The sequence below is a fragment of the Cariama cristata genome, unplaced genomic scaffold, assembly GCF_000690535.1.
Source record: "Cariama cristata isolate BGI_N322 unplaced genomic scaffold, ASM69053v1 scaffold13059, whole genome shotgun sequence".
Classification (NCBI taxonomy): domain Eukaryota; kingdom Metazoa; phylum Chordata; class Aves; order Cariamiformes; family Cariamidae; genus Cariama; species Cariama cristata.
In genome coordinates this window covers 18,207-37,317 of record NW_009635325.1, presented here as the reverse complement: position 1 = coordinate 37,317, position 19,111 = coordinate 18,207, and the positions used below count along the sequence as shown (strand labels likewise).

At 40.5% G+C, this 19,111-nt stretch overlaps 1 protein-coding gene across 3 annotated transcripts in view; it reads left to right on the top strand.

Annotated features, from left to right (window-relative positions):
• Positions 1-1,364: 1,364 nt before the first annotated feature.
• RBM39 (RNA binding motif protein 39) overlaps positions 1,365-19,111 on the top strand; it is a 31,451-nt gene continuing 13,704 nt past the window's right edge. For all 3 annotated transcript variants that reach the window (XM_009707500.1, XM_009707499.1, XM_009707501.1), the window contains exons 1-8: positions 1,365-1,415; positions 3,271-3,320; positions 6,731-6,925; positions 12,407-12,472; positions 12,575-12,628; positions 13,992-14,109; positions 14,727-14,879; positions 18,476-18,613. In XM_009707500.1, coding sequence (XP_009705802.1) covers positions 1,365-1,415; positions 3,271-3,320; positions 6,731-6,925; positions 12,407-12,472; positions 12,575-12,628; positions 13,992-14,109; positions 14,727-14,879; positions 18,476-18,613 — 825 coding nt within the window. The remainder of the gene's footprint in view (positions 1,416-3,270; positions 3,321-6,730; positions 6,926-12,406; positions 12,473-12,574; positions 12,629-13,991; positions 14,110-14,726; positions 14,880-18,475; positions 18,614-19,111) is intronic.

The window sequence follows — 19,111 nt, the reverse complement described above, 5'->3', positions numbered from 1 at the left end:
ATGTAGATGACTTGAAAAGCTGAATGTAAATACCCTAGTAAAAAGTAAAATTGAGCCATTACACACAAACTAAGGATGATCGTATTTGTACATGATAGCACTATAACGCAAGAGGTAATAACTTGAAAATGAGGTTAGCGTGCCTTGGTTAAGTAACTGAGTGTGAACTTCCAGCGCTCTGATATTGCTAAAGGTTTATGTTTTGTTCTTGATTGCATTAATGGGTGATGATCAGATGTGGGTGAGGGAGTGAGTTGATTCTTACATGTGGTGCAGCTCTGGTGTAATATTCTCACTTAAGAGATCATGAGTGAACACCTTGAAGGCTCTTGACATGTTAGAGTGATTTCATTGTGCTGGCCAAGTCCCTGGACCGCACAGTTTTGCAGCGATGCCTGTAACCAAGGTGCAAGAATTAACCTGTATGATTAAAAATCCATTTTCTGGCACACATGCAGGAAAATCTTCACTCTTGGACTGTCTGACTTGGATCTAGAGGCCTGGTCATTTTTGAACTTAAGAAAGAAAAGGGAGAGAAACTTTTATTAGGAGATTTGAGGAAGTTGAGTCTCTGTACTTCAATGTAGAGAGTCTTCAGAGGTTCTTAATAGCATACCTGCATAGGAAAATGAAATCAAATACCAAAGGGATTTAGGGTATAATAAACACAAAATTACATTAGGGAGTTGAAGTTGAAAAATAAGAGGAACAATTTAAAAAAAAAAAGTTTGTAGTGACTAGCGTTACATGGTGTGGTGGATCTTTTTTGTCTGAAACCTGAAATTCCAGGCTGGATGGATCTTGTGTATGCTTTAGTAACGCTTGATGCTTGAATCATAACTGTTTTCTTCTGTGGCCCCTGTTACGCAGGAGGCCGCATTTCTTAAAGGACCGTAGTGTTCACTTTAAGTCTTCAGATTAGTAAATGTAATGGTAGCAAATGCAAGGAAACCAAACAGGTTTGCCCGAGTATTTGTTCTGTGTTCTTTACATGTCTCTTAGGTCCTTTGGTCAGGCTCTAGTACTTCCTCAAGATGGCGACCAGGGCTGTGTTTCTGTATCATAAATGATCTGTGCTCTTTGTTTTGAAAGAAATGGGTGGAATACCTCTGGGGTTTCCACTGGCTAATTGTTTTCAATAGCATTTTGTTCTTGCAGGTATAATTGCCTTGTGTCATGTTCTTTATCATCTCACTGGGCAAAGCTTCATTCCAGTTCTTGTTGGAATTGTCTTCTGAGTCACTGCTCTGTGAATTTGAGCCAATGCAGCGATGGCCTCTTAAGTAAAAGCCTTTGGAATATAAAGCACAAGGGTGTTTTCTGTCTCAGGTAGATTTTGCTTCTTTTTTCAGGTGTCCTGAAAAATGGCTGATGATATTGATATTGAAGCAATGCTTGAAGCTCCTTACAAGAAGGTGAGAAAAATGTGCCAGTGAGGTCCTGTTTACCTTAATTTAGCATTATTCATGAAACTACTGCTGAACTGTAAACTAACATCCCTGGAGCCCTCATGATTTATCTTATTGGAGATGCATTACATGTAACTTACAAGTAAATATGTACTGTTAATGTAATTATATTGTGCAGTAGTTTCACTTCAGCGTGATGAATAAATGCCCATCTATCTCTCTTTGTAGACTTGCCTAACGATATCTCACCTCTACTCCCATGAATTCACCTTTGATTCCAGTGTGAACTGTCAATCATAAGGTAGTAATTGAGTGACGTATCGCTGTACCGTGGTCCCCTAGGTTTAAAAAAAAAAAACAACAAAAAAAGAAAACAAAAAAAACAAAACAAAAAAAAACACCCAAAACCAACCAACCAAAAACCCAAAACAAACAAAAAACCCAAAAAACCAAGAAACTGAAAACCTCTCCTAAAATTGCCAGGTCCGGTTTGGTATAGCAACAAGGTGAATGCAGTGGTTTGGGAAAACAGCAGGGTTCCAAGAATAACCTTTTCACCAGTCCCATGGCAAGTAAATATTTGAACAGTCTGCTCAGTGCAAGAAGAGTGAGACTTGCTTTTAATGCAGAAGACTGGTGGCGGTTAATCTTTTAACAGGGCAGATGGAAATCTATTGCTGAGTGAACGAATTTATGGAAATTCTTGGATCCCTGAATAGAATGTTCTTAGCAAGTAAAAGACAGTATCACAGTCTGCGGTGTCATTCTAAAAAAAAGCTCTTGTATTCTTCTGTCCTAGTTGTTTAATTAGGAAATGTCAATTTTTGTGCAAAATTTCTATCAGTTAGCATAGTGATGTCTTTTACCTAAACCAGCAGCAAAAGAATACTGTCTTTTTTTGTTTTTCACCAAATGGCGGTGAAGTGTTAACATTATGCATGCTTTAGCACTGGTTTCGCAAGAGATGTATATTAAGTTTAAGTCACTTAGGAACTGTACTTTTGATGTAACTGATCTGATTAAACTGTAAAGCAAGTATATAAATTATATAGCAGCTATTGTTAGTGTATTGTGCAGTGTTTATTACAACCGTGTCATGAATTTTGGATGAGCATTTGTAAGTTTTAAGTGGTATATTTAGTTTATGTAATATTTAGCAGTTACGTTAAAATCTTGAAGAGAAAGTTGTAAATTGTTATGTTAAAATTCTTGTGTCCTGGTTTAACATGGATATTTTCCATGTAAACAGGTATGGAAATAGGGAATGTTTAGGCTGGACTGGTGGATTATTGATGACTTTCTTGGGAGTCGACGTTACTAAAGCAGTGTGAATCCCTGTTTGCTTCAGGGCGAGATGTGTGACAGAGGTGACATCAAGCTCTTACAACCCTTCAACGAAAATGAGCGAAGATCTCGGGAATGGCATCGGTCACAGGTGGTGGTGGGCTGCTAGCGTAGCCACTGGGGCTTAGGCAGAGATATAGCCTTGGTACTGATCAGAGGGGCACACAAACCTGAAACTTCCTCTTACATTTTATAGAAATAACATTTAACCACTTGAGTGCTGAATTCTACAGGATAACTTGCTCTCTAAACCATGTAAGGAAGTATCTACAATTTAATATACACTTTTAAATGATGTAAGTCTTGTATTTTGTAATTGTATGACTTAAATTTAAGCAGCAAAGTGGTTAAACATGCCTACTTAAATTTTCTAAAGCTTTCCACATTAAACTGTAAACAAGTAATTTAGTATTAAAATTTTTGTTTTGTATTTTCTTATTCCTATTCCCATTACCCTTTGACCACTTGAAATGTTTCCACTTCGTCCTCACGATGTTCTTCTATCAACCCTGCTTAGGATGAGAACAAATTGAGCAGTGCCAATGGCCATGAAGAACGCAGCAAGAAGTAAGTATTTTCTCAATTCTCTACATTTGGGGTAAGGCTGCTGATTTTTGTAAGCTTGCGAATGCATGTCAGTAGTGTTTAGGGAAATGAAATGGAAAGACAATACTTGCAATTGCTGCAACTGCAGGAATTACGAAATTTTCTTTTGTTTACAAATGTAGTTGTGCCCTTGTCACTGTTATCAAAGTTGAGGAAACATTTAACGTTAGCATCAGATAAAAAACACAAGCTTGGTCGGTTTAGTGTATTTAATTTGTTTTTTGTTGCTTTAGCAGTGCAATGGATTTTGTATTTATAAAAATATGTTTGGTGTGGAATTTTGTGGGATTTGGAACAGTTCAAAGCATAAAGATACCAGTGCTTTCATGAAAAGGTTTAGGGTGTTGGATCCCTTCCCTCTATTCCCCTGCATTTGAAAATTTCTGATTTTTTTGTCTGTAATCTAAACTTTGTAAAATTATACTATAACCTTTTTAAAGAACCAATGTACAAGCTGGCCTTCTTCAGGAAGTGTAATTCCAGGGTCTGAACACCTGCTGATGACCTAAACAGTCTGGAATCAAATCAGAAATTTGAAGAAAAGTGCCTTGCATAAAAGTCTCTTAAACTTCCCTTTATTTGAGATATTTGAGTTTGTAAAATAAATTCCTTATCTGACAAGCATCATTTGGTGTTGAGATAGGTGATGTAGAAACAATAATTATGAATCTGATGGCTGAGTAGACAGCGGTCAGTGTATATTTGTAATATACAGTGAACCCCTGAAACACCATCAAAAGCAGCTGCTCTCAATATTTTTTTAAGTTCTGAATTCTTATTACTTTAAAATACATATACATGGCATGTAAAACCCTGCTTTTGTTTGGATGGCTAGTCTCAAAATACAAACTGGGATCTGAAAGAAAAGAAGGGATTTTTAGACTTGGTTCTGACCTTGGTTCATGGTAGAATGATAATACTAGAACATAGTTCAGTTCATTTCCTTGGTTGATGTAACCTCTCTAAGACTAAAACAATGACTTGTTATCTTTCTGCCCATGGTCCCATTTTCAGGTTGGACCTGTATGCTGAGTTTGTATTTCTAATTGAGAAAAATAGTAAACTAAGTTCAGAAAAAAAAAATGTTATTGTAAAATAGAAGAAAGTCAAGTTGTTTTGCTAGTGTTAGTCTTGCAATGTTATTTGTCGTGTGGAGTTTCACCTCTTTTTCTGTTTCTTAATTGTACCCTCGTGTCTGTTCAGAAACGTTGCTCCTGTGGAATCTCCCCATTTCAGTTTTCTAGTTAGCAATTGCTAGAAGGTTAGTTATTCTTGTACTGCAGTTTTCTGATAGTATGTAGCTTTTTGTCACAGAATTTTGAATTGATACAGCTGTTGTTCCCCATGATCTTTAAAGAACCAGCTGTACCATTTTGTATGTGCCTTGTGACAGTGTACTCTGTTGCTGAAGACTAAGGTGTATATAGGCTTTACAAGACTTCTTGCTTTGCTTATCAACTAAATTGTTTGGAGTGTCAGTATCTAGAGGATATTCTTTATCTACTTTGGTTGGACAATACTGAAAGAAGATTCAAACTGTCAGGAAAACCGTAATCTAGAGCAAACATCAACAACTAAAAAATAATATTAGATTGTGTGTAGTTTTCAGTAATTGTCAAATTATACTAAATTTCTGGTTTAGAAATTGGAAGGATTAAGAATCTGTGGTATTACTGGATGTCTGTACTGTATGTCCAGTTTAATCGTGATTGGAAGGCAGAACATGGATCTTGACTGTTAGGAGTCTTCGCGTGCCAAGAGGGTTCAGCTCACAGTTGGATAGTGAGTAGTTGCTGTCTTTACTGAAGACTAGCTGCAATTATTAGTTAGTGGTACTGGCCAGTATAGTGAGCTAACGGGAGTATTTTTTGGAGTTGTTACAAGAGTGAGTGTTTGAGGGTTTTAACGTGGGGAAATATTGGTAAGTAATGGATCCTAGGAGAGGAATACTATGCATGCCGAACTGTCACAAACTGCATTGCAGTAGGAAGTGTGGTTAAGTGATGTTGATGCAGATTGTTCTGGATTTCTGGGTGGTGTCATCAGAGATTGTGAAGCTTCTGAATATTGGGTTTTGACGCAGCAGCAGCTTTCTCCATACAAAAATATTAGAGAAACTGATGGGTCATTATAGATAAATGATCAATTAAAAATAAAATATTCCCGTTTTTAAAACCACTTAATTTAAAACCAAATGTTTCTTCTGAGCGATAAATACTGAAATGGTTTTAATGGACCTTCCTAGGTGGAGGTTGGAGAGTAAAAGCTGCTAGTGGTGATTAGGCTCGGTTAGATGTGATAACTGAGAGATTTTTGCTTTAGTAATTGAAACTACAAAGAAGTGTTAGTTTATAGATGGCCATAGAAAGTAATGGAGATGAACTTTTTTAAAAAGGGGAGGTTGGCATACAAAGTTTTTAAGTGTATGAGTGACCACTTTAGAAAAAGATGGTGTGTGTAATCAGGAAGCCTAAAAGGAGGAGAGGAAAAATTCAATAGAAAAGGATATTTTGAATTTCAGAAGTTTAGCAAAGTTGTGTTTTCCCAAAATTTAGTTTGAGGTAAACTACTGTCTTAAGTAATTGCTTGAACATCTGATTAGTGTGTGTTTTATGTATATATACATATGTATATCGAAGACTGTAAATTTTTATGGTCTGAGACTGAGATAGAGGGAGGGCAGGGGGGAAAAATCCTGTTAACCCAAAATCAGTCTGCCAAGAATGGAAAACCAGTAGCTCACTGGTTCTCAAATGTGAGGTATAATTGACTTATGGTTTTAAATGGCTAGAATTACAAAGATCTGCAGTTTGCCCCAAACCTGTAAGAGCCACAGACTTAGAAAAGGAAGTGGCTTATGAGTGGGAGTAACAAGTAGGAAGGAAAAGTCTTGAGCAGTGTGTTTAGACTGATGGCAGAGAGTATCAAGAGAAAACAGCGTTCCTTTCCCTTGGACTTGCCTCTTCCTTTCTGTTTTTGAGTTTTATTTCACTTTGCTGAAAAAATATAATTTATTCTTAGCATCTTGGTGGTGTATTTAAAGTGTATTTGAAAGACACGTGAAGTACTGCATTTAGTATGTACTAGATCTAATGCAGGAAGTATTTCTTCAGTCCTTTTACTCCTCCTGGAAGCATTCTTTAGTAATTATAAAATAAAAAAGTGCTTTGGAGCACTTTATGTTGCTCATGATAAATTTTAAAAGATTGCTGACATGCTTAACCACCCATTTAACAAAAGAAGCTTGTATAAGTATGAACAGGTAGAAACGTTTTCCTATCAATGTCTGTGACATCAGGTTAGAGGAACTGTGGAATGTGAGGTAAATACTGAGCTACATGTGTAACCAAAGTTATATTTTTCTTTCTCAGGAGAAAAAAGAGCAAGAGCCGAAGTCGAAGCCATGACAGGAAGAGGAGCAGAAGTAAGGAACGCAAACGGAGCCGAGATCGGGAAAGGAAAAAGAGCAGAAGCCGGGAAAGGAAGCGGAGCAGAAGCAAAGAACGCAGACGCAGCCGTTCTAGAAGTAGAGATCGCAGATTCAGAGGCCGCTATAGAAGTCCCTAGTAGGTTATTTATGTGGAGTTGCATGTGTGCTGCTTCAATGTAGATATGGAAGCTAAAAGTTTCACTCTCTGCTTTCTGAATTGATCACTAATCGTCTCAAAAAAGAAGGTCAGAGGTTAAGGTTGAAGAGTGTCCATAAATATGGAGTGAAAAAGAGGAGGACGGTAACCTATCCAGTTCCTCCTGCTAGTTTTCATTCTTATCTGAGCACAGAAAGATGCAAAAGCAAATGAAAGAACGTGTACAACTGGCTGGAAAATACCGTTTATCAGAAAACTAAAATAACGAGCAAGTTTTCTACATGTCCTAACTATCTTCAGTATATAGTAGTGTATGATTTTGGTTACAGGCTCATAAAACCTTTTGCTAGTATCACTAAAGGTTTTTATGGGGTTGCTGCTCTTAAATACTTCCTGCATAAACACTTCTTATATTTATGCATCCAAACTGGAAGCGTCTTGTCTTGGTGATGCCCGTGACTTGCATATTTGCCCTGCTTTTTCTCAAACTCATTTAGAGGCTATGGAAGAATTCTTCAGTTCTCTCAGATCTTTGGCTTGATAGAACTACTGCTAATAGGTGGTTCCTGACAGTTGTAAATCACTTCTCAAAAAACATTTTTTCATCAGTATTTATTCTGTGTTTCTACTGTTTTGTATTGCTGCCCTCCCCTTTGCTCCCCATCACCTCTTTTTGCCTTCAAAGAACCGGAAAAAGTGAGAACTGGGCTGTATGCTTGGCTTTCTTTGATTACCTGAGGCTGCTGTTTGTGTCTGCATTTGTCTGGATCTCAGCTGTTCTCAAATCTCAGAATGCAAGATCATATCGGAAGCAGGCATTTGAAAAAGATATATATTTTTTTTTTTTAATCATGGCATGTAACATCATCCACGATGGAGAAATATCTCTCAAGATGTTTGAGAAGACAATGTTTAACCTTCTGATAAATTGCAGGCTTGTACAGTTTTCTGCAGATGAATGTTTTCCTCGATGTATGGGCCCAGTCCAGGGAAAGCATTCCTTTTCGTGCTCTTCGATCGCAAACAAAAAATGCCTGAGGTCTCAGGGTCTCATTTTGCACTAAGTCACCTGGATGTTTGCATTTTCATAATGAAAACCTACTGCAACTCCTGGCTCTGTGGAAATGCAGTGGCATCCTGTGCTTCCATCAGTCCTGTGTACTTGGGGATCATAGCGTGTATCAGCCCTGCTTTTACTTTATCGCAAGTTATCAGGCCTGTCAGAGCCTTTGTAAAGCTGCTCTAGGCTTCAGCGCTGAAGACTTCGGCTGTGCACAGTAGCATGTTTTCTAAGCTCTTTGGCACCTGTAAGACTACAGTAGCTAGTTGGGTTGTGCCAGTGCCACTGTTGTGGCTCCAGACTGGCTCATAAACAGAGGACCTTGATCAGGCCTTCTGTATGTAGAGCCTGCCAGTTTTCTCACCTCCGGTATGGTGTTGCATGGAGAGGATGTCCTTCATCTCATCACTTGGTTGGGACTTGCTGCATTCTCCTAGCTGCATCAGAGGGTTTTGTTCTTTGTGTTTCTGGTTGTCACTGGGTGAGAAGGTTCTTCATCTGGAGAAATTCGGGAGTTTCAGTGTTCTGGTCTTCCAAAATATTTTCCTCAAGTAGAAGTTGAAAGTATGGACATTACTACAATAACCCGTGCCTGTTTTAATGCATCAAGATACGTTGTGCCAGGAAGGTGAATGATTGCAACGGGACTTTTTCATTGTTCTTGTACTCTTCCATAGCTGTTCTGGGCAATTTCTCTGGTACTGAGAGACAGTGAACAAAAAGGCGAGAGAACCTAGTATCCTCAGAGGATGCAAGGTTGTACTTAGTGGTTTGGCAGTGTTGTGTTCTTTGCTTCAGTTGCTGAATTGTTACTTTCATTTAACCAAATAGAATTTAATGTTTAAAATAACTTAGTGGGACTAAACTAATAGTTTAGTGGGACCTAAGACTGGTATAGGGCGACTACGTGCATCCCAGAGGCATTGGTACTGACTGTTGCGTAGCCAGCAGTTGGCTGTCATTCACTTGTAGGTCATCGGTGATGCTGTTGAAGTGATACGCATCCTAACGCGTAAAATTCTAGTTTTGACTCAGAAGGTGTGAAGGAGAAGGACCTCAGAAGGTAGGAGGGAGAAGAACTCTTTGTTTTCTATTCAAGACTCTTTGATGCGGAGACTCACATTTAAAAGCTGTGTAACGGGCGCTGACTTTCAGGGAGACGCAGGTTCTGGAGATGAAGCCTTCTGTATCACCAGCCTACTTTTGATCAGATACCTTTGGATCTACCAAAAAAGATGCTTCCATATGAAGAAACAATCTCCGTAGCAGTGCTATCAGCTCAGTCTTTTGAGAGTAACTAGCAGAATACTCTCACTGGCTGGAGAATTTGAATCTGGAATCTCACCGTGTGGGGCTCTTCAGACTGTTCTGAGTTGGTGTTACTGCAGGCAGTGTTGTAGCTAGTTCAAAACACTTCGTGGCTGTTGTGTGTGTGGTTTTTTCCTTTAAATTTTGGTTTTTTTACTCTTCCTCCTCCTTGTGGTCTTTCTCATTTGCTTTATAAAGGCCCTTTTTCAAGCTGCTGTCTCTAAATTGAGGTGCTTTTGCTGCTGGGTGATGTGGAAGTGTTTCTGTGATGGTGAGAAGAGAAAGTCTAGTGTAGGTAGTTCTGAAGGAAAAGAAGAGTGCCACAGGGAACCTGAGGACTTAGAATTTGTCATCTTTAAGCATGTGGTGATGATTAAGTGTTTCAATTTTTTAAAATTGTGTGACTGGCTTGCATTACTTCATGTTCACAGGGGTTTTAATGTTATTCTCGCATATCTTGTCCCTTAAGTGTTGTACAGTTATGTTATTAGGTCTCTTAGGAGAAAGAACTTGACCAAGTATTCTTGCTTAAACAGCTGTCTGACAAATCCCAGCTACTGCTAACGTAGGGTAGAAGTCACTTAGACTGTCCTGTTGCTATTCTGGAACCAAGAATTTGGGCAGAGCTGCTGGGAAAACGGGGTTATTGCGTGAGGACTCATAAGTTCATCGTGGTTCTTGTGGACATTGTTAACCAAAGCTTGCCATGTCTGAGACTCTTTTATTGGAGTCTTGGATGTGACTGAGCAGGCGAGAGCTGGTATTTTACCGTCTGTCTTCTGACTATTGTTCTTGGGCCATGTGGCATCACGTAGGTTTAGGAAAACATGTACCTAGCTGTGCTGTGGCTATATACAGGACTTAGTGCGTTTGGCTTAACCCCTAGACATAGATTACTTGTGACTCGGTGCTTCCATACATGATAGCAGGAACTGGGCAACAATTGCAAAGTGCTCTTAGGCAGTAAGGGAAAATAAGAAAATTCCCCAGAGATCTACAGCTTTACAAGCAAGTCTCCTTAGAAAAACCTGAAGAAATTCATCCCACAGAATACTGTTCAAGAAGGATCTTCAGGAGGTAACTTGAGCCATCATCTTGCCCCAGTCAGCTTTCTGCTCAGTTTGTTCCAGTAGTCTGTTATGGCTTTGGTTTGCTGGGGTTTTTAAATGTTTCTCACATGTAGTCATGTAAGATACTACTTACTTGTCAGGAGTGAAAATGGTAAAGAGATTTTTGGAGTTGTGGTTTTGGGTGTGTTTGTTTTGGGTTTTTTCCTTCAGAAGTTGTGTGTATATTTGAAAACTGTTATGGTATCTTCTCAGGTTTTGTAAATTAGGTTTAGACAAGTGCTTAAAACATTTCTTTCACTGTTTTCTTAAAAACTCAAGGTTTTGATAGTTGACCATCGTTTAGTTGGTCTGCATGTTAATACTCTGAAGTCACCGTAATTGGTTTGTCTTGCTGCATTTGAATTGAAATGGAGAACACTGTGTCTACATCAGGAGGCGTGAAGATGCAAGGTAATCCCATCTCTGATAAGAAGCCAGCCTCTGGAATTAGTACCAACATTTCCAGGTGCAACTTTTAGTAGTATGTTGTACACATAGGAGAACCTGAATGGTCTTTTGTCTGAACTTGAGTAGGGAATGGAGTAATTTATCCTAGGCAAAAAAAAAAGTATGTTTTTGGTCAATAGTGGTCTCATCTCAACACGTGCCTGTTTTTTTTGTGCCTTATTTTCTTTTAATAAGTAGTTTCTAAATGGTCTTTTTTAATTTTTTTTCCCCCAGTGTTATACAGGGCCATATTTCCTTTGCTTTAACCTGGCCAGCACGGTTTTGGATCTTGACCCACTACTTCCACCTGTGTCTTGACCCACTACTTCCACGTGTTTAAAAATGGGCATCCTCCTCCTTGTTGTGGATGCTGAGTTTAACTACAAGCATTACTGCTCTACTGAGTAGCAAGATGATGTTTATCAGACAAATTGTTTGGCTAAACGGATTTGGTGAAAGACTACTGAATGTCTTCAGACTGCCATGTCTTTCAGGGCGTTGTCACATCAATTTATAGCCACAGCAGAGAGAATCTGTTCTGTGCAGATGGAAAGACAAACCCCCTAGCATTCAGTCTGTGCAGCAGTGCCTCTGCCGTTTGGTGGATATACAGGAAGAACGTTAACAGGTGGTGTTCTTTGCCTTGTATCTATGAGGAGATCAAGTTCAGGGTGAACATGATACGATGAATCTTACTGTTCATATCACAGACCGTTACCATGTGCCACAGTAACTAGCAAGAGGACTGTCCTTGATATGGCAGGCAATGGGCAGATTGCCATTTGTTCTAACAGCCTCTGTGAAGCCTGGAGAACTAAAATTAGATTCAGCCAAGAGATTGGATTCCTTCTGTGGTCACATGTCTATATAAGGTTAACTGCTGGCTTAATTGGTTCTGTGTTTTGATGTCCATTAAGAGCTTAACTTAAAGGAAGTTGTATTTACATATTTGTAGTGCTTTAGTGGCTGGAGCTGAGACAACATTACTGAATGTATCCCTTGCAGATGTCTGCAGGGAGCTACTTTGTTTTCCACTTGCACCTTAAATTTCATGAAACTTGCAGTTTTAAAATGTTACAATTGAGCAAATAGTCCTGCCAGCACCACTTGGCTCAAAACTCTGAGTCTGAGTTCCAGGCCATTAAGGTACTGATTTGCAGTCATCAGGAGGTAGAATACACATGTGGACAAAAAAAAAAACACGCATAAAGAAGATTACAGCAGTAACTGTAGCTCAGAATATTTTGCACATAGAAGTGTACCATGTCTGACTGGCTCATGATTCAGTTCTTCCTTGGAGTCCTGCAGATTCTGGGATTTTGTGATGCAGGTGAAACTGAGCAGGGAGCGTATTCTGTGCCTTATGGTTTGGAGCGCTGCATGTAGCTTGTGCCTGCTATGGGTGCTGCTAATGGACAGTGTTTACAAGTTCACGGTGAAGGGTGGGTGAGCACTTGCAATGTAGTGTGAGTACAGACAGGAAATCTTGAATTCAAGTACTCTGGTGAGTAATGTTTGCCTTTGCTTTTGCCGTAGTTCTGGTCCAAAATTCAACAGTGCCATCAGAGGGAAGATTGGTCTGCCTCACAGCATCAAATTAAGGTTTCTGAGTTTACTTTTTATTGCATCATTAATAGGTTTTGTTTAAAATCAGACTGGTGTATTTGAAGGTTTTCTTATAATATTGTTGATCTCTCTTTATAGCAGACGACGCTCCAGAAGCAAAAGTCCTTTCAGAAAAGACAAGAGCCCCGTTAGGTAGGAATTTTTACACACATTTGGGGTGGTGGTGTGTTTTTTTTTTTTTATCCTATTGAACTTGGAAAAGTAATGGTGAAATAATGCATGACTACTTGCTCTCTGGCTTATACTCACAAGTAATGCTGGAATTCATTCAGAAGGCTTATGAGAGGAGAGCGTTGACAAGATGTTGCTTTCTCCTCATGTCGTAAACTGTCTCTCCCCCGCAGTAGCACTGTACAGTTGTTCTGTATTCTCAATCTTTTTCCTGTTAATTGTGATTTAAATTAGCTAGCTTTTCTTCTAAATCTTACTTAATAATCTGAAGTACAGAATGGAAAAGTACTGTTCAAATGCTTCTTTTTCCTATTCAGTATGTATTGATGTTACTTGTAGAGAAGCCAGGTACATTTGAAATGCAGGAGGTGCTTATTCATTCTTAGGCTTCTTGTTTAAGGGAATTAGATTTACATAGCTGCTAATGAGATTATTCTATAAATTAATGCAGTTAAATGTAACCAATCTTGCTTTGTTTTTTTAATTATTAGCAAACTTACTGAGATAGTTTAGTTTTTCTTGTGTATTCTCAGTGATTTTTTAAAAAATATTTATAAAAGATATAAGTACATATTACATGACTGGAAACTCAGTCCATGTTCCAGCATGCTAATTCTGTCCTGTACTTAAGTATAAGTCAGATGTTTTTAGATTTGAAGCTTTAACATCTTAAAGGTGGTGCCTCTAATTTCAGCTAGTGATCAGTATCAAAATAAAATTAATCTAGCACTTCTGGTGTCAAGGATGAGAGTAGTTATTTGCTATTCATACTTTTTTATGGGTTAGCAAGCTGCAACTATAAAATGAGGACTGGGAATTCTGGCTGTATAGATGTCAGTATTGCTTATGCAGTGACTGGATAGATACAAGATTTTAGTTTGCAAAGCCACAAAAAAAATTTCATACTACTTATCTTGAGAGTTCAGACAGCTAGTCTATGCTAATTAATCCCGTTCTCCTTTGTTTTCCTGTCCTTTCATCTCATCTTTTTGACTGCAACCTCCCTAGCGGTACTGTTACCTCTTCTGGACAGTAGTAAAGTGGCACCTCTGCTTAGTTAGGGCTTCTGTACTTAAAATACAATTTTCCAGTCATATTTAATGCTTACAGTTGAAACAGGATGTTTAGTCATGTTAAAGAAGTAAATTTATTATTATATTAATAGTAGGTATTCCCTTCAGTTCTTGACCCTGCCTTTTTTAATATGGGAGGTGGTTTTTCCCCATCAGACTTTGAAGTACTGATTATTTAAAGTTTCATGCATAGTCCAGAGCTGAGTTATCTTAATTCAGATTATTTCTTAACTGAACTTTGCTGTTTCCAGAGAACCTATTGATAATCTTACCCCTGAAGAGAGGGATGCTCGAACAGTATTCTGCATGCAGCTGGCTGCAAGGATTCGACCAAGAGACCTGGAAGAATTTTTCTCTACAGTAGGGAAGGTAATTAATAGGGAGGTTAAAATGATTCTGAATATTTCCTCAAGCTGTCCTAATACAGGATTGATACTCTGCAGAATTGTAAGCAAGTGGCTTTCTGGAGCTTCCTGTACAGATGAAAGAGGGAATGAATGACAACCAACTAATTCTTAAAGGCTCTGAACATGAAAATGTAATTTATCAGGAGTTCATTGTTCAGCATGTGATGTGATGCAAAACAAGGCAATGCAATTCTGGTTCAAACAACTTCATTTTTTTAGAAGTTTCAGTCTTTTGCAGATAGATCTGCTAATTATAGTGTAATTTTAAAATTAACGTGTAATTTTGAAAAACTTCATTTGTTCCACAGCTGTAAGGTTCTGGCGTAAAGCATTATAATGCTACAAGTATTTTGTTGGCCCTGTGTCTGTAGCATACAACATTTGACTATGAATGGCAGCTTTTAATGCTAGTTTGCCTGTGGGATATGTTTGTTAAGATAACTTGATGCTACTCTATATTTGCAACATAATTACAGAGCCATTGGCTTGGCAAGTAGTTGTGTGGTTATTAATCGCTTTCTGAGAAATGGACTGCGTTAGTTTTCTTCTTTTAACAGCATTTCTGTACTTGTCTTTCAGGTTCGTGATGTGCGAATGATTTCAGATAGAAATTCCAGGCGTTCAAAGGGAATTGCTTATGTAGAATTTGTTGATGTTAGTTCAGTGCCCCTGGCAATAGGACTAACTGGACAGAGAGTCTTGGGTGTACCAATCATAGTACAAGCATCACAGGTAAGGAGCTGTAAACCTCATTTTTATTCATGTTGAGTGGTGCCTCTGTTATCTTGCTGGAAAACTTGCTGTGTGAAAATTTGATTACCATTAGGCATTTGGAAAACCTTAACAAGAGTGATTATTTAAGCTAACTATAAATGAACCTTTGTTTTCCATACTTGACAGGCAAATGAAAGCAATTCAAAGTGATACAGATGCATTTTGAAAATACAGATGTTAAGAAAGTAGTAATAATGAAACTGTAATAGTGTTACAGAATTGTGGTATGTATTATGTGTGCTTTCCAGCATATGTAAAAAGTAAAGTCTTAATGTGCAGAATCACAGAATGGTGAGGGTTGGAAGGGAGCTCTGGAGATCATCCAGTCCAGCCCCCCGGACAAAGCAGGTTCACCTACAGCAAGTTGCACAGAAACGCGTCCAGGAGGATTTGAGTATCTCCAGAGAAGGAGACTCCACAACCTGTCTGGGCAGCCTGGGCCAGTGCTCGGCCACCCTCAAATTACGGAAGTTCTTCCTCATGTTCAGATGAAACCTCCTGAGTTTCAGTTTGTGCCCATTGCCCCTTACCCTGCTGCTGGGCACCACTGAAAAGAGCCTGGCCCCATCCTCTTGACACCCACCCTTAAGGTATTTGTAAACATTGATGAGATCCCCTCTCCGTCTTGTCTTCAGCCTGTCCTTATAAGGGAGATGCTTCAGTCCCCTCATCATCTTTGTTGCCCTCCGCTGGACTCCCTCCAGTAGCTCCTTGTCTGTCTTGAACTGGGGAGCCCAGGACTGGACCCAGCATTCCAGATATGGCCTCATCAGGGCAGAGTAGAGGGGGAGGAGACCCTCCCTTAACCTGCTGGCCACACTTCCTCATGCTCCCCAAGACACCATTGGCCTTCTTGCCCACGAGGGCACATTGCTGTCTCATGGGCATCTTGTTGTCCCCCAGGACTCCCAAGTCCTTCTCGGCTGGACTGCTCTCCAGCAGGTCAACCCCCAGCCTGTACTGGTGCATGGGGTTATTCCTCCCGAGGTGCAGGACCCTACACTTGCCCTTGTTGAACTTCAAGTTCCTCTCTGCCCAACTCTCCAGCCTGTCCAGGTCTCGCTGAATGGCAGTGCAACCTTCCGGTGTATCAGCCACTCCTCCCCATTTCCTGTCATCAGCGAACTTGCTGAGGGTACACTCTGTCCCTTCATCCAGGTCACTGGTGAATAGGTTGAACAAGACCAGCAGGCCTCCAACCAGACTGCACCACTGATCACGACTGTCGGAGCTCTGCTATCCAGCTAGTTCTCAACCCACCTCACTGCCCACTCATCCAGCTCACGCTTCCTGAGCACTTTCCTATGAGGATGTTATCTGAGACAGTGTCAAAAACCTTGCTGAAGTCAAGGCAGACAACATCCACTGCTCTCCCCTCATCTACCCAGCCAATCATGCCACCGTAGAAGGCTCAGATTGGTCAAGCACGATTTCCCCTTGGTGAATCCATGTTGTCTACTCCTGATAAGGTTGTTCTCCTCCAGCTGCTTAGAGATGACATCCAGAATGAGCTGTTCCATCACTTTTCCAAGGATGGAGGTGATGCTGGCTGGCCTGTAGTTCCCTGGATCCTCCTTCTTGCCCTTTTTGAAGACTGGAGTGACATTGGCTTTCCTCCAGTCCTCAGGCACCTCTCCTGTTCTCCATGACCTTTCGACGATGATTGAGAGTGACTTAGCAGTAACATCTGCCAGCTCCCTCAGCACTTGTGGGTGCATCCCATTGGGGCCCGTGGATTTGTGGGTTTCCAGTTTGCCTAAATGATCTCTAACCGGATCCTCCTTAACCAAAGCAAAGTCTCCCTTTCTCCAGGCTTCCTCTTACCTCCAGGCTCTGGGATCCCTGAGGACCTGCCTTAGCCATAAAGACTGAAGCAAAGAAGGCATTCAGTAACTCCGCCTTCCCTGTATCCTCCATCACCAGGGCACCCACCTTGTTCAACAGCAGGCCCACATTGTCTGTAGTCTTCCTTTTGCTACTGATGTACTTGAAGCCCTTCTTGTTGTTCTTGACATCCCTTGCCAGATTTAATTCCAAGTGGACCTCAGTCTTGTTACATCCCTGCATACTTTGACAATGTTCCTATATTCCTGCCAAGTGGTTGTCCTTTTTTCCTCATTCCATAAACTTCCTTTTTCCATTTGAGTTTTGCCAGAAACTCCTTGCTTATCCATGTGCATCTCCTCCCTTTGCTTGATTTCTTACTCATAGGGATGCACCGATCTTGAGCTTGAAGGAAGTGGTGCTTGAATATTAAACAGCTCTCTTGGGCCCCCCTACCTTCCAGAGCCCTAACCCATGGGATCCCTCCAAGTAGGTCCCTGAAGAGGCCAAAGTTTGCTCTCCTGAAGTCCAGGGTAATAGTCCTACTTATTGCCCTGCTTCCTCCATGCAGGATCCTGAACTCCACCATCTCATGATCACTGCAGCCTAGGCTGCCCCCAACCTTCACATTCTCAATCAGTCTGTCTTTGTTAGTACAAGATCCAGAAGAGCGTGTCTCCTCCTTGGCTCCTCCACCATCAGTGTTCTGCAGGAACCTTCTGGACTCTGTGTGCCTGGCTGTGTTGTCTTCCCAGGAAATTGAGGTTGGTTGGAAGCCTACATGAGAACCAGGGCCTGTGATCATGGGGCTGCTTTCAGCTCTGTAGAAGGCCTCATCGACGACCTCATCGACTTCCTCATCCTGATCAGGTTGTCTGTGGCAAACACTGACAACATTGTCACCCTTATTAGCCTGCCCCATAATTCTCACCCATAAACTCTTCATCTGCCCCTAGGCAGAGCTTGATACATTCCAGTTGCTCTCTTACATAGAGAGCAACTCCACCATCTGGCCTTCCTGGCCTGTGCTTCCTAAAAAGTATGCAGCCATCCATGACCGCATTCCAGTCACGTGAGCTGTCCCAACAAGTCCCTGTAATTGCAATGAGATCATGGCCCTGCGGCTGCACACAGATCTCTAATTGTTCATCTTTATTCCCCATGCTGTGTGTGTTGGTGCACAGGCATTTCAGAGAGGTAATTGAGCATGGGGGTTTCCCAGGAGGGGTGCAAGAGGTCCACCATAGCCATACACACCCTTGAGGTGGTTGGCCTTCTGGCTCTCCTCTTGCGAGGCAGCTCAGGAACATTGGTCACTGTTCTGGTTGGCCTGGCTTAGTCCCCAGTTGGATGCGATGGCATGGGCATTGCCACTTTGGACCCTACCCCCCGCCCCCAGTCCTTCAGTTTAAAGCCCACCTCACCAAGTTGTCCAGTTTGCTGACAAAGATTCCCTTGCCTCTTCTCTTGCCTCTTCTTTACTAGCTCCAAGTCGGAATTCTGCATGAAGTTGTTCAATTTGAAGGCTTTTGGAAGCTGTGTCTCTGTACTTGGTCATGATCTTGAAATTTGTAGATTTTAACTTAAAAGTCCAATGAATAGTGTGCAGATTATAAAACAGCTTGTATTTTTTGCTGAATCTGCTAGTTTTAATCTGGTAGATGTATACTGCTTATGTTAGGGTTTTTTACTAAATTCTTACAGAAGGTGAGTTTTTCTTTTTTCCTTAGGCAGAGAAAAACAGAGCAGCAGCAATGGCAAATAATCTGCAGAAAGGCAGTGCTGGTCCTATGAGGCTGTATGTGGGATCATTACACTTCAACATCACTGAAGATATGCTTCGAGGAATTTTTGAGCCATTTGGCCGGGTAAATTTTAATTTGGCATGTTGTGTTATGGTAGTGTATCTGAAAAACCTAGATTAGTTGTAGAGCACTCACAGCTTCTGGAAATAATGCAGCTTCATACCTGCAGAGCATCTGTTTCTTGCTCTTCTGTGCCTGTACACCCACAAGGCTTTAGATGCATAGTACTGGAGAACAAATGAGAACCTTGGTGATGTGGTCCAGTGATTTTTTTAATGGCAGATCTTATGAAAGAAAGCTGAGAATTCAATGAGTACCTAAAATTATGAAACGGAAAAACAAAACAAGCGCCCGAATCCCTACATTATATCCTGCTTCTGCAGCTTGTAAATATCTTCCCCCCACAGTGTGATTGTAAACGGCAGCCCCATTTCACAGGTTAAAGCACAAAGCACAGAAACAGATATGAGTTCTGTTCACAGTAAACGTAGTAGTTTCATCTGTTTCTGAGGATTTTTTGCTTAAAAACTGAAGCTCCTGTTGCTATTACGAACTAGTGGT